Source organism: Papaver somniferum, chromosome 1, assembly GCF_003573695.1.
Source record: "Papaver somniferum cultivar HN1 chromosome 1, ASM357369v1, whole genome shotgun sequence".
NCBI classification, from domain to species: Eukaryota; Viridiplantae; Streptophyta; class Magnoliopsida; order Ranunculales; family Papaveraceae; genus Papaver; species Papaver somniferum.
The window spans coordinates 57,622,672-57,640,431 of NC_039358.1; the positions used below are offsets into that span (position 1 = coordinate 57,622,672).

Sequence of the window (17,760 nt, forward strand, 5' to 3'; positions counted from 1 at the left end):
CATTATAGGTTAACGAATTGAAGACTTCATTGGGATTCTGAAGCCAGACCCAACTATTTTCTCTATAATTGCATGTTCTGATCTTACTTTGTTCTATCGTATTGAGTACTATCTTTTTTAAGATTTTCTCGAGATTTAATCTCCGATGGGTAAATTAAAAAGTAGTCACAAACAACTTTGTCCCATCGTTTGTGATTCCACAATATCTTGTTTTGTTACCATACGATTAAGATCGTTGTGAGGTGATTGATATTACTAGGCTGTTCTTCGGGAATATAAGTCCGGTGTATCGATTGGTTCATGTTCACCTTGATTTATCAAAAGACGGAACAAAAACTCGTAGGTATTTCTGTGGGAGACAAATTTATCTATTCAATATAATTTTCTTTGTGAGACAGATTTGTTTATCAGTCTTCGACTTTGGGTCGTAGCAACTCTTAGTTGTGGGTGAGATCAGCTAAGGGAATCAAGTGTGCAGAATCAGGCATGGTGCAAGAGGTTTAAGGAACGCGACTATACCTTAATCAGTGTGAGATTGGTTAGGTCTCAACTACATTCCAGTCTGAAGTTAACTTATATTAAGCTAGAGTATGTAGCGGATTAATACAGTGTGGTATTCAAATATGTACTAGGTCCCGGGGGTTTTCTGCATTTGCGGTTTCCTCGTTAACAAAATTTCTGGTGTCTGTGTTATTTCATTTCCGCATTATATTTTTATATAATTGAAACATCACAGATTGTGCATAGTTCAATCAAATGGTGAATCTAAACTTTAGTTGTTGATTGAAACTGATTGACGCTTGGATATTGGTCTTTGGTACAAGTTATTTCTTATATTAATCCGTCTCACAGATTTCTATTTGTTCGATTGCATATTTATTTGAGAAATTGAGATATAACTCTTGGATGTATTTTCCTTGATTGAGTCTGACCGTCTAGTTGATTCTCTTGGAAATATATTGGAGTTAGTCCATACAGTTTGCCTAAACAAAATATTGGGTGTGGTTGTTAGACCCCTGCTTTTTCATACAGAACTAGGAATATAAAGACTATCTAAGACAACAGAACGTGTGGCACACACAGTGACTACTAAACATGATTAACAATGGCTCATTATGGGGTAATTACCAACTCACATACCCCATAGTAATGGGTCAACCCTTAACAACTATGGAACTGTGAGAACAGGTTCATGACAGTTCCATGAACAAAACCAATATCCATTGTTCACATATTTCTTCATGGTGTGTGTGGATTAGGGTTTGTCAACATGAGAAGCTTCCCGATGTCGACATAATTTGAACATGTACATAACTCTTATCATTAATTTTTCAAAGATATTCCTTGATGCTCAAGGTGATCCTGATCCGAAAAAGTAAAAAACATTTAATTATGATCTTCATCATATATGTTTTAATTACCATCAATTAAAGCATCTCCTACGGAAAATATTATTAGTTAATGTGCTAGAATAATAATAGAAGTTTTTCTAAGAGAGTTTTTGGATATATTAATTAACATTAATTGGAAACATGAAAACCAAATTAGGTACTTTAATGCATATCTTGAGAATACTTTCGGTTTTGAAATTTCCTTATTATCCAAAAAACCTTGGTCTATAAATACTTGAGTTTACATTTGTTGCAAACTATCCTAAGAGACAGGTAAACTTCATTCTTGTTGTTTCTGGTGGAGCCGTCTATCCTAAGAGGAAAGTACCCTAATTAGGCGAAATATCTTACGGCTGCTCGTTTAAAGACATCTGTGGTATCAAGAATCTCTATGGGTATCGTTAGTGGGAAACTAGATGATTGCATTGCTATTAGTTTTCGAATATTGATTTGATTGACTAATAGTTATTGAAAATTTGATTGCACCTAGTTTGTTTATTCTTGCGAACCTTCTCTTCTGAGATAAACCTCACTCAAACTAGATCAAAGTAATGACGGGATCTTTAGAACCATCTTAGGATCTAAAGACATCTTGTGATAATCCATTATTAACAGACTCTGTTATGTGCGTGATTTATCACAAGAGGATTCAAGTAGTGTTGTGCAGGTTGGTGAAGGCAATGGAAGATTTGAAGAAGAATAAGAATTCTTATTCGTATCTTGTAGATTTAGTGCACAAACCTTGATCAGATGTGATCCAACTAGAATCGACTAATCTTTCATCGACTTGATTGATTAGTTGCGCGAGATCAGAATCACGTTATAGTTTCTCTTTGAGATCTATATTGATTGATTTCGAATCTATAGTTTGATTATATCGGTAATTAAAAGATAGATTAATCTAAACAGACAAAGGAGTTTATTAGATTAAATGAAAGATCCTTTGTCAACAACTCACATATATTCTAGCAAGATTGATTAGAGTGGTTACCAAACAGATTTTTCTTTGCTTTTTGGAATAAGATCTGAAGGACTTGCTATTCATGTGCGTGACTCTAGAAGTCAAAAGCGCTGAAATACTGAAACTAAGTAGCTAGGGGTAGTCTGCTTGGTCTCAACTATACGAAGTTGGTATTAGATTTTTTATAGCGGCTTAATTCTGAGAGTATTCAAAACTGGACTAGGTCCCTGGTTTTTTCTACATTTGCAGTTTCCTCGTTAACAAAATCTTCTTGTGCCATTTACTTTACTATTCCGCATTATAATTGTTTTATTATAATTAAAGTAAATTTCACTTGTACGTTAATTCGTAACACTTGATTTTGATTCTATTGAGTTTCGGTTATTACCGTACCTATTATCAAGTGACTACTTCATTGTCGTATCGTCTCGATCTTGTATCCATAGTCAATCACACAAGCAAGTTTGTTGTTATTTTGTCTCGATCTCATATCCATAGACAATCACACGAAGTGTGAACCGAATTTATTGTATTGTCTGGACTCTGTCCATAGATGATCACATTCGTTAAAGGACTTATAGGTTGGTATATAAAAGATTGTGGTGTATTGGGTACCCTCGTCTTTTCAAATACCCGTATGGTTTTGAATCTTAGAGGCTATAAAAGAAATAGGGGTACCCAAATACTTTTCTCCTAAATCCTCAATATGAATATTTAGAATACCAGATAAATGATTCCTCACATTATCAAATATATTTTTTTTTGCTAAATAGAACGCCAGACTTATGAAAAATTTTATTTCTTGGCTAAAAGCAAAGAAATATTTATGCAGATAATCTGTAATGGACTGAAAATCTTTAACCGTAGCTTTAGTAAACAAAAGGGAATCATCAACAAAAAGGAGATGGGTGATTTTATGTGTACTTTTACACACAAATTATACCTTCCACAAGGCCTTTTTTTGGTCAAATAATCTATATAAGCATAACAAGCATGTGAAAAGATAATGTAGATATATGGAGATAAAGGGTCTCCTTGTCTCAGACCTCTTTCAGGTTTAGTAAGATCGAAAGAAACACCATTCATCAATATAGAATAAGCTTGATCACTCTGTAACATACTGTTAATCCAATAAGGAGACAAACCCATTTTGGAAAGGACTTTCTCCAAGAAGGATCATTCAAGCTTATCATAAGCTTTGGACATGTTTAATTTAATAGCATTTATTCCTTTATTGCTTTTGTGATGATTAACATTATGGATAAACTCATTGACTAGGAGGATATTATAAGAAATACTCCTCTTGGGGATAAAGGCACTCTGATTTTGAGAGATCAAATTTTTCATGAAGGTTTGAGTCTATCTATTAGCCAAAGTATTGGACGGGATTTTATAAATGACATTACACAAATTAATGGGTTCATACTGAGAAACAAATTCAGCAAGGTGAACTTTAGGTATCATGGCAATATTGGTATGATTAAACACCTTAGAAATATTCCATGTACGAAAACATGTCTGAGTCATGTCTACAATAACATGTCCCACTATATGCCAATATTTCTGATAAAAAGGACCCGTGAAACCACGAGCTTGGTGCCTTTTCTTCCCCCATCTGGAAAACATCATTTTTTATCTCCCTCGGGGTTAGATGAGTATTTGAATGCTTATTATCATCTTCAGAAAACTTCACAGGAAGGTCCTAGAGAATCTCGTCCTGGAATTGCTAAGGATTGGAAGAGTACAGATCTTTGAAATAATCTATAAAAGAATCGCAAATACTAAATCTATCAGTTAGAATGGTATCAGTAGCACCCTTAATCCAACTAATGACATTTCCTTTTCTCCTGAAAAGGGTTACTCTATGGAAATAAGGAATTTTTTTATCTCCTTCCATAAGCCAAACCTCTCTAGATTTATCCTTTCAATAATACTCTTCAAGGTTATACAGATATGCCAGTGTAGCTCTAAGACTAGAAACAGAAGTATAATAAGTTGGATTAGAGGTTTAGATCTCATCCAAATCATCTCTTTTGGTAGATATATTGATCTAAATATTACCAAAAGAAGATTTATTCCAGTCCCTAAGACCTTTCTTGGTGTTCAAAAGGTTAACTCATACTTTAAAAGTTGGAGAACCATTAACATTAACAGACCGGGAATTAGCAATAATATCTCTACAAGTGAGGTATTTGATCTACATGTCCATGGAACGAAAATGCTTGGGCTTGCAAGCATCAATATAATCAAAACCAATATTCATGGGACAATGATCAAAAGAATCTCCAGGCAAATTAGAGAACATAACTTCAACAAAATTATTGATAAGACATGTATCAAGCCTTTCTAAAATTTGGTCAGGACCATGTTGCATATTGGACCAAATGAATCTTGGTTCTGAGAAACTAGGATCGTGTATATCAAAGGTGTTACATAATTTTTAATGTTATTCAAATTGTCATCATCCAATTTTAGACCACCATTTTTATCTTAGTATCTAGAAGAACATTAAAATCTCTTATAAAGAAAGATGGTTTATCAACAGGAATGGATGGTAAATAGATAGAAGTCGAGCCTCATTACTGTGTATCTTAAGCAATTAGAATCACAAGTAAAGTTAAAACAAGAGCTTTGAGCCCACAAGATCAATAGGAACAATACAAAGATCTATTTGGGACTCCAATTAGTGAATTCTACTCACTGAGTGAGATCTAAATGACACTTCAAAGTTTACAGAGATCAAACTCGTGCTTATAGGATGTAATCTGTATCATCTTCTTATATTTTGAGATCATAAATTTGTATTCAAAAGAGAGAATTAAAAAGATAAATTAGTTAAAGATAGATTTGGGCACTTAGCTTTGCATCATTCAATTCAAGAATCTGATTATAAAGTACTCGACCAACTAAATAATTTATCTTTTGGGAATTTTCTCAAACACTTGATTGCATCTTCTTATATCTGTTGCTTCAAATTGACCACCAACACACCACAACTTCTTAAATCTATCATGCAAGTCAGATTCTTTAAACGCAGTCTCAAATATCATCTTCATCTGATGATTTCTAGCACAAAGCAATAATAAAAACCATCTTCTTTTTTTTCAATAATTTCAGAAATCAATTATAAAGATTTCAATCCCCCTGTTTCTTCTTTCTTATTCAAACCTTAACTCAATTATTCTTATCATACCTTCTTTGTTCATTGGTACCACCAGTTATCATCTACCCAAAAATCATTCTTCACTTTTTGATTACAATTTCTAGGGTTTTAGAAGCTTAAAATTTCGTAAACTATTGGAATCAATGATGAAGTCGCGAACGTGTTTTCAGATACCATATGCATTTCTTGATTGCACCTGAAACTGAATCAAAAAAAAATTATCAAAAGGATGGTAATCGAAAACATGTCCAGGACTTCATCCTAAGTATCACAAATGGTGTGTCAGAATTAGTCATTCCAATATTTTTAGAGGCAGTTTTACACTGGACACTGAAAACGCGGGGGTACCAAAATACACCACCGTTTTTTTCTTAGGCAATCTGTATGGAAAAACCCAATATAACTCTGAGTGTTAAACTCAATCAATGAATAGTATTTAGAGTCATATATCTATGTCTTTCGATTAGAACATTTACAGAAGCAATTCTGTGAACCTGATCACAAAGAGATAACTTGAATGGTACCAAATACCAATGTCCAAGAATTAATCAAGTCGTATCCAACAAACTAGGTCGGATGTATCTATTATGATTGATCAACGCACAACGTGTGATATTTCAATTATAAAGATAAACAATATAATGCGGAAAAAAATTTACACAGACACCATAAGTTTTGTTAACGAGGAAACCGCAAATGCAGAAAAACCTCGGGACCTAGTCCAGATTGAACACTAAAGTGTATTAAGCCGCTACAGACACTAGCATACTTCCAACTAACTTTGGAGTGGAATGTAGTTGATACCTAAAAGGTATCCCACCGATTAAGGTACAGTCGCGCTCTTTACGCCTCTTGAATACCAGCTGGACTCCGCACAATTGATTCCCTTAGATGACACCAAACCAACTAAGAGTTGCTTCAACTCAATTGAAGACTTTGAACCAATCTTTCTCCCACATATTAATCTTATATATGATTTCCTTTTACAATCAAATAGTTTGATCAACGGTGATGGAAATCGATAGCAACAGAGAAAGTCTATATAACTTCAACATCCGGACTTATGCAACCCGAAGTGCAGCCTAGATTATTATTCACCTCACAAGTATAAAACTTGTGGAATCAACAAAGTTTGATACGAAGGGAACTTTGATGATTTTTATCTATCTTGATCAATGGAGCAAGCTCAACAAACAATCATAATCAGGATAACGGGTTATCAAGGAAACATAACTGGACCTGGCTTCATGAATCCCTATGAATACTTTGTAGTCGCTAAACCCTAAAAGGTTAGGAAGAGGAAAACTCTAAATACAACTAGACACACCGGTAGTGTCGGGATTCAAATATCCTAGTTGCTTGAAGTTCCCCTTTTATAGACATTCAAAGCATAGGTTGCTTTAGGTTTAAGCTAAGTTAGCTCTGGAACCAAGAAAAAATTATCCACCGTTAGATGAATATTTGAATCTGATGTATATAAGCAAGATATACACTTTGGTTAGGTGAAACCGTAACCGAACCGTGTAAAAAGACTATTTTAAGGTGGTTAGCCGAAACTAGTCGGTTTGAACTTAAAAGCTTAATATTCATTTCCATGAACACTTAAGACATTAATTTTGAGTCACAATCATATGATCGAATAAGTTTAATGTTTTTAGAGAATTAATCAAATGCTAATCATGTCGTGGAAATAATTTAATCGCACTTGAAAATAATCGACATGGTTAGTATATGCACAAAGTGGCAGTTCATGACTCAGGTCAGTCACGTGTACCGGTTTGTAAACATTTAACCAAACCAATTTTCAGAGTCAACAGAACTATTTAAATATCCTTAACGGTTTGGAAACCTTAAGACTACAACCGGTTCCGGAGTCCACAGAACTATTTTGGTTTGCGTGCCGGTTTGGGTACTTAGACCGAGTTTAGGAACACAAAATTATTTTGGTTTGCGTAGCTGTTTGTAAAATAACTAGGTTCCATAACCACAGTTCCTAAAAGGTTTGCATATGATTATGCATACCAATCCGGTTCACGAGTTGAACATATTTTCACATGATATATATATAAGAATATGTGTACCACAAATCTGCAAGTCGATATATAGCTACTCAGCTACGTGTCGATACATGTAATACGGGTTCAGACTTATAACATTTTTCCCAGTTTATAAGACTGATAAAAATGTCTTGTATCCGAATCTATAGTAGTTCTATATTTCTCTCTAAATCAATTCAAAACATTTCTGAATAACATCAATGGCCCATATCACTGTTAAAGTCTATTTTCGAATGATAAAACTTGAATCACGATTTTCATTCCGAACAATAAATTGTCCTTAACCGAAATTTATCAAGTATGAAAAAATGTTCATTAAGCTTAGTCATTATATTTCAAGAGGTCCTTTAACTTGATAATTAGTTCTCGACTCGAAATTCTTGTCTATGCATAATAGTCTAATTAGTTATGCGACATCGTTCAAAGATAGAAAGTGAATATAACTTGAAAAATAGGTGGTTTAGTCTTCACTTACCTTTTGTTGATGAAGTTCTCCAAAATCTTCGGTTGATCTTCGCCTTCAAACGGTAGAATGCAATGATGAATGCCATGATCCTCTATTTCTCGACTACATTTTTATCTTAGTCGGAGACTTAAATAATTGTAGACTAGAAATCACGATATAGTTTTGACAACTAAATTTGACAACAAGCTTGAGATAACAACACTTGTGAGTTCGACCGAGCAATGCTCTAACAGACACTGTTCCACTTCAACTTCTTTGATGACCGATGGAAACACTACAATTCCTTGGTCAATGAAAGCACAAAAATTGTTTGTATTGAGAAATGCGGAAATGATGATGGATGCTTGCAACATGCCAATAAATTGAAGAAATTGTGAATTGCGAGCTAACATATCATCAATGATAAATCCAATTAAAAATACACCTTTTGTTGAACCTGATTGTACTCAATAAAACAAGTCAGATTATCTTCTTTTAGTATGATATTTCATAAAATGTATCATGAGAAGATTCCAAGTAAAACCAAGGCAAGAAAATATATACTAAAAAAGATTTGGAAGAATAGAATCAAGATGGCAGTCTAGCTGGTTTTTCATATAGGTCCTAATAATATTGCTTAGGATTCGCTTTAACTAGGAAGATACTTGATTAGACCCTGTTTAATTGTTAAAGTTTGAATCACGATTTAGTAAATACATTGGCCGCTATCACCTTTTTCTGACAAGCATACTTCATATTGTTGAATGAATGGAAAACTCTCTTTGCAGTACACCGGAATCAGGTCGTTGAAATGATTGTATATTAGTTGCAAATATGTCTCTGTAAAAATCTTCAACTTTGTAAATTCTATTTTTCATAATACAGTGAAATACGAAATTGTCAATGTCTGTGATAGTTGCAAATTTTGGAAGAAAGAACTCAAACTTGGATTTCTCAAATATTCCCAGATTTGATAAGGTCATGAAGAGAATTTCGGGACACTTAATAAATTTTAGGTCACTACTTAGTCATGTGATCAGGGTTACAATGGAGATTTTGAATCAATCACCATGATAGATTCTTTATTGTGATGTATATTTTGAGTTATATGATATATTTTGGGACACTAACTCGCGTGCAAATTTATCTATTAAATTTTGGTTCATAGTAGCATAATTCATTTTTGGAATTTTTTCAGTTTCATCTTAACCTTTAATACTCCTAAGCCTCAAGTTACATGCTACTATAGGGGTTAAAAAAATGATTGTTTTAGAGGAAAAAAGAAAAAGGAAATTTTTTGCTCACACATTATTCGAGCAATTTAACCTATAACTTTTGTGATACTTGGTTTCAAACACGGTAAAAAAAAGGCATTACGAGGAAAATTTTAGATGATAGCAGGGGTGGAATGAGGTTTTGAAAAAAAAGATGAGTAAGTCACTAGTATAAGTACTTTTTTTTTGATGCAAAGAGTGATTTTATTGATTAAGGATTCAAATTACATCTTCTAATATCCCTGAATTAATTTCAGGTGGGAAATTATCCACATACTCAAAATTAATACCATTACTTCTACATTTCTTAGCTACTAAATTTGCTAGTCCATTTTTGGTTCTTTTTATTGACTGATAAACAAAATATTCTTGGTTTTGAAATACAAACTTAATGTCTAGGACAATACTTTGATTTAACCAATAAACATAGGAAGTTTCTTCCATTTTTGACTTAACTAAAACTTCAATTTCGGACTCAAATATAACTTTAGGAAAGTTTTTTGATATTGCCCACTTCACTGCTTCATGCATTGCCAGACATTCCAATTGTTCCACCTCTTTATCCTGAGTCATTCCTCCGTTGAAGAACTTACCTTTAGCTCCATAGTAGTGATCTGCAAAATTCCCAGCTATTAGCCCTATGCCTACTGTTAAATTATATTTGAGAAAAGAAGCACCCATACCAGTATATAAGGGTGAGCATTTGGCCTGTAATCTGCGGATTTAACCGGAACCAACCGTTCTTTTACGGATGAATGCCCGACCATTCGTTAATGGGTTTGATGCAGATGGAATTTTTTGAAATCCAAAGGATTATGAATCGGGTTTGGATGCAACCTTGAAATTCCATTGAACATCCAAAACCATTAAATTAACGGCATTTATATGGTTCTAGAAAATAATATGGATCATTTAGGAAGTCTTAAGGTGTTTGCTTGGGGTGCTAAACATGGCATTTTAATTTGTGTATACATATATAGGATATGTAGGTTTTATTAGAAGTTATTTGTGTTGGCTTTATTTTGATTATTATGAATTTTAACTAAAACAAATTCATTGGATTATCTGTATCCAATCCGTCCATCCGTCATCCATTGGATGTTGGATTGGAATTTGACATCCGTAATGTATTGGATTGGATATGGATGAGGTGAAAATGGTCCATTCTCACCCCTGCTAGTATAGGTACATTGAGGGTGCAAAATATGCAAAAATTGCTCAAATGGGCTATAACGACTAAAAATGGGCTTGGGAACCAGCTCGGCTGGATGTACAGCTATACGTCCATGCTCCAAGCTAGCTCCACCCCTGGACGACGGTGGCAAATTAATTGACAAATTTTCGATCACAATGCAAACTATGGTTGCATAGACAATTTGCACATATTTCAAGTCAAAACGGTAACAAAATGCTCGAAAAGTGCCCACGCCAACAAAAAAAAGAAAAAAGAAGAAAAGAATCCGGTCAACAGCCGTGATAGAGGCGCGAGTCCTAGTATTCATACAAACTCGCTCGCCGTTCAGTTTGTGTTAATATTTACGCCACACGAGGTGAAGAAATCGAGGTGCCATTTTGGTACGGCAAAAACCCGTGATGGTCAAAATTTAATCTGCTGATGAGAAGTTAATCTCGAGCCACGTTCGCAATTGCCTTCTCCAATTTCATCCGTCTGTTTTGACATCCCATCCTACAACGCAAAACACCATTTATGGATTCATCATAAACAACCAAATACCTGCCAAGAATGCACAGTATTGTCGACGTATGAAAGCCCTGACAAAAATAGGTAAAGGAGGAAAGCTGACTAACTCATAGCCAAGTACTTGACCTCTTTGTCACTAAGGAAAGAAAGAAGCCAATTTTGCTGTATCACAGCCTCATTTGTGGGGACTATTTTGCTTCTATCATTTTCACTGGAAAAGGGGAGGACATTTTCATCACAACACATACAAAATAGAGAGGGAGAAAGAGGATAGGCGTGGTGGATTGATTGCCTCCCTTTCCCTCCAGGAGGAGTATCCGACACCATTAGTATTCAAAATACGGTTGTGTGGCTCTATTTTCTTATCCCCTCCCAACACACTATTTAGTTCTTAATTCATAAAACTAAGAGAAACAGAGATACATTTTCCAAATATTTATTGATGCAGTCTCTCCCATCTCCTTCCTGTGGTAGAGTTTGCGCGATCAGACAGATGACGAAACAAGAACATGGATTCCCAGTGGAATCAGCATGGCCGGAGTTTAAACTTTCCAACATGCTTTTGTCAGATGCAGTAAAGAAATTTCATGAATCTATTGATAACGAATGGGACTTCCTCCAGCGCTCAGCTTGTCAAACTGCAGCTGGGAGAGCTCTGTGGAAGCATGTCATACACGATCCTGTTGCAGATGTACTTGCAGGAGAGAAGTATTTAACAAGTCTTCATGAGAAGATGAAGAAAGACCATCTCAATAATGCACGTGAAATATCTGGGGTGATTCTTGCTGTCCGCACATTATGGTTTGATTCAAAGATTGAAGCAGCTCTCAAATCCTTCAACGGCGAAGACACCCAAGTTGTTCTACTTGGTGCAGGTAATGTTACTGTTCTTTCTCACTTCTTCCTGCATTTTTAGAAACTAAAACATCAGCATGCATGTAGAATCCAAGCAACCACTTCAGATAACTTCCTAAACATATAGTATAAGATATCCTAGTTGTTGTTCTTCTTTCTAAGCACCTCACTTGATTTTGATCTTCATGTGATGCATGACCAAACTCTCGTCTCAAATTTAGATGGAGAGGAGAGCTACAGAATGGGTGAGGAAAGCTTACATATGAAAAGTTTAGAGTGGTGCAATCAGTGTGTCACTGAATTATGGCCCATCCACGGAGTAATTAGCACTTATTGGCCCAATAGCTGAGCTGTCTGTAGAAAAAACATCAGGTTCTCCTTCAAATGTATTTTCATACATAATTCAGTATCCTATAATTATGGCTTTAAATTTTAAGTGTTATGCGTAAACCTTTTTGGTAAACAGAAAATCAACCAAAACAGGAATGTGTCCAAACTCACATGTTTGTTTTATCTGTAGGCATGGATGCAAGGGCGTACAGGCTGAGCTGCTTGAATGAGAGCAAAGTTTTTGAGGTTGATTTCCCAAAGCTCCTGCAGATGAAAGCTGCGCTTCTGCAACTGGCAATGAGCTCCACAAATGAATACGAGAAACTGGCAGTGATGGCTAAATCTTTAATTAGAGTGGCAGCTGATATAAGAGATGATGACTGGCTAGAAAAGCTTAAGAGATCTGGTTATCTTCCTGAACGAAATACAGTGTGGGTGCTTGAAGGTATCCTGTATTACCTCTCCCACCAGCAAGCCATGCAAGTCCTGAACATCATTGCCGCTAACTGCAATCTGACCCATACAGTCCTTCTAGCGGATTTTATGAACAAGTCGTCAACCACACTTTCTCAATCCAACTTTCAATTTTATAGTGACTGGCCTGATCATCTCTTGCCGTCTCTAGGATTTTCTGATGTTAAGCTTTCACAGATTGGAGACCCAGATGCCAATTTTGGTCTAATGCATGACCCCTTTAATCTTTTCAATAGGCTTCGGAAGTTGCCTAGGTCAATCCAAACCAACCCGGATGATAACAAACCCTGCTGTCGGCTTTATTTGGTGAGTGCCTCTGGATCTCCTGAATAAACAATCGACTAGAAGAAGCATAAAACCATGTAAACATATAAAGCATACATTTCTGCTGATTCTCCAATATGTGTCAAGTTCAGGAATTATTCTAATTGTGGTCTTACATACGTATTTTTATCCAAAAGCTGAAGCCATGGAAGTAAAGTGATCTAATGGTTTTGTACTGAGGAAATCGATAAAGCGGGATATTGTTAGTCCCTGTGTAATTACTAGAGGTCGGAGAGGTGTAAGTAAGGATAGAGTCCATCTAAGTCTTTCCTAAATATCTTGTTCTTGTTCTGTCCAAGTATCAAGTATGTCGGCAGATATTACACTGCACAAGTAAAAAAATAAATGTTCCTATTTACCGCGAAAAGATGTTATGTTGATGTGGGAGAAAACATGGTACATATTACAAATCTCCAATACATACAGGCAAAGCAACATGAAGGAGCAGGCAGACATCAAACATTAATTGTGTTGAACAAACTCATAGACAACTATGTTTTAAGAGTACAGTATGAACTGACTTACTGACACCCAGATACGGGTACATTGCAAGTAGACAGTTTAACATTTATTCATGCAATTCAACTACAAGCATGGCAAGGAGGCTTAAACAAAATCCAAAGCAACTAAATATCTAACAACAACTTCTTCTTCTGGATGTGCTACGCAGTACAACAAGGCTATGAAATATGATGACCACAAAATGAAAATCATCCAAAGTAGCCATTTTGGTATGATGGGTTTGAGGCCATCTTATTTTGATAAAAGAGAAAACTACTTCTCCAAGGCACTGTGGGCATGAGGGGCTTCTTGTGGTTGAATCATGAAAGCGGACAACATCGATTTTTATTGCACATGAAGAACCAAGCAAAGAGACGAAAGAAAATGAAAGACAGCTAGACAGTAGTAGTAAACACAGAATTTCTTATTGATACTGGTAAAAATGAGGGAAGTGAAGAGCTGTTACAAGTCCCAATCACAAGAACTTAACACAAATTAGCATCCAATGTTCTTCTAGGCTTGATATGCAGCAGGCTATTTTTGATTGTAGGATGGAGAGGCAACTATTAGATCTCAAGGCAATCCTTGATACCCTGCTCGAACTTGTCGAGTGAGGTTATGGTGTCCAACAAGGCATCCGCCACCTTTTCTCTGCATCACAAGAGAACAGATAACAAGTCTTAGCCATCCTGGGACGGCTACCTAAGTTTTCAACTTCAACCCAGTCTGTGGGAGTTGAATTTCAAAAATGAGACTACAAGCAATACAATAATCTAAACTTCTGAATCAAATAGAGGAATACGATAATGCACAGAAGAGAGATTGTTGACAATGACAATAAGGATATATTTTCCTGCACTGCCTGACTATACTTCATACACCGTGTCCAAAATTTTCACAGAATTTAATGACGCCAATGATTAAGCAAAATCAGGTCAAAGACAATAACACAATCTACAGTGCTCACTTGAAAGTTGGTTACTGAACAGACCAATTATCTCAAATTACCTTCAATTTGTTGTCAGAAATATGAATCCCTCCGAAGCACAAATCATTTATGTCGATATCTAATTGCTTAATAATCTATATCAATAATTTGATCCTTGTGTACCAAATCACAACTAAGGTGACAATCAACAATAGGTATACCACAACGCTATATCCAAATGATGGAAGCAAACCCAAATCATGCTTCAGAAAAACTAAGCTTACTAAAATACTTTTGATTGTAAAAGACAAGAACTAGTTTACATACCTGCTGGAGGCAAGTTGAAAGTCGGCTTCATTTGCCACACCATTAAGGGAGCTGAGAGATCTGCATTTAAAGATAAAATGTAAGTACTACTCTCTAGCAGTTTCATTGCTGTTTTCACTCCACAATGTATATAACTAGAACATGATTACACTTAGTTACAAGTAATGAAACCGATAATTACTACTATATAGATTGCTTGAAACAAATTTAGTAAAAATAAATCATGGATTACCTTATAAGACTCCCTAAAATAGCTTCAGTTTCCAACTTAACAGGATCCTTATCGTCCAATAAAGAAGCCGCATTCTTCAAAACCAAAGTAAACGTGCAAACCTGATAACAATAATACAAGATTTAGAGCATTAAACCTGTATTAGGTAACCAAACACTAAACTCTACATTTTTTTTACAATGTAATTGCATCTCTTATCAGTATAGAAAAATGTATGAAGGTTCGAAATCGAAATAAAGCCAAACCTCAACACCAGTACTAGCTTGAAATGAGACAAAAGAATTCCTTTCTAGAGGAGCACAATCTCTTGTAGCAGATCTTAATAGGTTCTGAACTTCTTCGAAATCTTTATCCGGATTGTCAGAATCCGTAGCTGTGAGAATTAAAATTCCAATCAAAAATTAAAAACTCAAGTGATATCGTATCATCAGTAAAACCTCTCGGATAATTTTTTTTTTGTTAAACCCTACTTAATAAAAGATGTGCACTCCGAAGGCTATTTCTAGAAGCATCAATTGGAGCTAACACATATTTCGATGCTTTCTTCTTCTGATCTCTCAACCAATCCTTTGGTCCTGCTGAAATCAAATATGAAAAATTGTAAGAAAATATATCTATATAGAAACAAAAATATGGATAGTTTGAGCAATCGGAGTTCGAGAGAGAGAGGTGAGTACATATGCCGAGCGAGAAGGCGGAGGCCGGAGAGGGTTGATAGAGGAATGGAATGAGTGTGAGAGGGAGAACTGAGAAATTTCTGCGATTGGTTTTAGTGTTGAGAATGAAATGCTGTTGTTGTTGCAGTGGTGGTGGTTTTAACGGTGGAAGGGAAGTTTCAGACTGGGAGGGATTTGGCGGGGGAATTCCGGTAACCGTGGAAATAAGGCGCGCCCCTACTGCTGTCATTGCTTCGGATAACTCTTCGCTTTGTTGTGTGTCTGGAATTTCTATCTCTTTCCGTCATTACGGGCTTCTTCTCACCCATCGGCCCAGGTATAAATATCCGGGCCAATAGCAGATTTGAATGCCCACATCACGCACCACCACACTATAAGGCCAAATATATTCGAACAACCATGGACAATTTTGGAACATTTTTTTTTCCTTATACGTTAAAACCAAAAACATTTAAATCATGCAAACAAATTTTCAATAATTTCGTGACCTTGACGGTCAATGTGATAATGGTTCAGATTGAAATTATTGTACAATTTTTTTATCAAAAGAAAACTAAATGAAGATAAATATGGTCACTCCAAGGACTAATGATATTGACTAACAAGCCGGGTGCGCACACAGTGACCTTGAGTGTCCTACCGTACTCCATCTATAAGTGGAACGGTTTATAATTTTGGAGACTAGTACCAGGAGGAAAATAAAAATAAAAATATTCCCCGGGAATGTAGCAATTCCTCGTATAATGGTAATTGCAATTGATATTGATTTTTGCGATATACCAAAATTGTATCGACGATTGAAGAACAAAAATTAGTCATGGCATATGCAAAATCCGGATGGTTTCTTGTATAGAAAAAATATAAACCATATAAAATTGAATCACATGATCTTCATCTAATCGAGGAAGGTACCAAACTTAATTGTTCGTAGGTTAATGAACCATGCACGTGATTAACTACCCAAAAGATAATCCAACCGAGATAACACTATTTTTATTTAATAGAGGTGATTACAGTTTCATTATGGGAATAAAAATTGTAAACCATCTTTCGATGATTTTTTTTTCTTTTTCTATGAAAAACTAAGAGAACAAAGAATACACCAATTTCTAGTGACTAAAGTTTCATTGGAGGAATAGAAAATGTAGACCATCTTTCGATTCGATAGATTTGTTTTTCTATCTCTATAAAAAAAATCTAGAGAATAAAGAAAATCATACGTATTCAGTAAAAGTTGATCACCCATGTAGAACGATGTACAATAGAATTAGCACATCCATAGAAATTATATGGAGATCAATATTTGTTAAGCATTAAAATCACGAATAATTAAAAAAAAACAATAGTATATGAAACTTACAGAAAGAATACCAAGATGCAACATTTGACATGACGCGTTTTATGAATCATATAATATTAAGTAATTGAGTGAATACTTTGAAAGGTTTTTCTTTTCTCTTAGCATCTTACGAGACTTGTTCAGCATTAATTGGTACTTTGTATGAGTCCACTAATCCAAGGTTGTATTCATGCGAAAACAAAATAAAAAGTCGGTAATTGTAAAAGATGGTTCAAGTATTGAGTAGAGAAATAACAAAATAATATGGAGACAAGAGAAGAAAACAAAGTAAAAGAGAAGGGGAATTAGTTGCTTCTTCATTTATTGTTCCACACTTTAAATACATGAAGAGTAGAGACTTTTGTAAGTACAAGTGGTAGTAAGAGAAAGAACAATTCCTAGATGTGTCTAGTTTGAGAGAAAAGATGGCATGCATCTTGACACATGTGATGTGTGGTCAACCACTTTCCCACACATGTTACTACAACACTCCCCCTTGGATGACCACCATTACAAACTCATTGTATTGTCAAGACTTTCCTCCTTTGTAGAAATGTGTCAGGAAAAATACTTAGCACAAAAACCTGAACACCTGGAAGGAGAAGAATAACCTCAACCGAGAAGTTATATTTCCGGTGCTACTGTTGTCTCATTAAAAACCTTGCCGAGTAATAAAACCCTTTGGGAAAAGTAACCTCGGTGAAGGAAAAGAGTGCAACACACCTCTATGTCAATATCAAATCATTAGATGCTCCCCCTGATATCGACATCTCCCCATGA

The 17,760-nt window shown here is 35.3% G+C and overlaps 2 protein-coding genes and 1 long non-coding RNA gene across 3 annotated transcripts; 1 reads left to right on the forward strand and 2 right to left on the reverse strand.

The window, feature by feature from the left end:
• Positions 1-11,259: 11,259 nt before the first annotated feature.
• Positions 11,260-13,356, forward strand: LOC113287866 (putative S-adenosyl-L-methionine-dependent methyltransferase Mjls_1072). The gene is made up of 2 exons (XM_026536733.1): positions 11,260-11,868; positions 12,369-13,356. Exons 1-2 carry the CDS (start codon positions 11,436-11,438, stop codon positions 12,983-12,985), a joined length of 1,050 nt encoding a protein of 349 aa, XP_026392518.1. The 5' UTR covers positions 11,260-11,435; the 3' UTR covers positions 12,986-13,356.
• Positions 11,653-12,658, reverse strand: LOC113287881. The gene is made up of 3 exons (XR_003330374.1): positions 12,350-12,658; positions 12,109-12,202; positions 11,653-11,897 (listed from the first exon to the last, which is right to left on the reverse strand). It is a non-coding gene; the product is annotated as an uncharacterized LOC113287881 (long non-coding RNA).
• A 448-nt stretch (positions 13,357-13,804) lies between the features above and the next one.
• On the reverse strand, positions 13,805-15,899 carry LOC113287874. Its single transcript, XM_026536744.1, has 6 exons — positions 15,642-15,899; positions 15,435-15,542; positions 15,210-15,337; positions 14,965-15,065; positions 14,733-14,792; positions 13,805-14,128 (listed from the first exon to the last, which is right to left on the reverse strand). Exons 1-6 carry the CDS (start codon positions 15,868-15,870, stop codon positions 14,044-14,046), a joined length of 711 nt encoding a protein of 236 aa, XP_026392529.1. The 5' UTR covers positions 15,871-15,899; the 3' UTR covers positions 13,805-14,043.
• Positions 15,900-17,760: the final 1,861 nt, after the last annotated feature.

What these genes read in the sequence shown, in the direction of transcription:
- LOC113287866 (XM_026536733.1), top strand. Translation starts at nt 11,436, where the DNA reads ATGCAGTCTCTCCCATCTCCTTCCTGTGGTAGAGTTTGCGCGATCAGA. An exon ending in AGTTGTTCTACTTGGTGCAG is followed by an intron (nt 11,869 to 12,368) that starts GTAATGTTACTG and finishes TTTTATCTGTAG; the next exon opens with GCATGGATGCAAGGGCGTAC.
- LOC113287874 (XM_026536744.1), bottom strand. Translation starts at nt 15,870, where the DNA reads ATGACAGCAGTAGGGGCGCGCCTTATTTCCACGGTTACCGGAATTCCC. An exon ending in CGCCTTCTCGCTCGGCATAT is followed by an intron (nt 15,543 to 15,641) that starts GTACTCACCTCT and finishes ATTTGATTTCAG; the next exon opens with CAGGACCAAAGGATTGGTTG. An exon ending in GAGTGCACATCTTTTATTAA is followed by an intron (nt 15,338 to 15,434) that starts GTAGGGTTTAAC and finishes TAATTCTCACAG; the next exon opens with CTACGGATTCTGACAATCCG.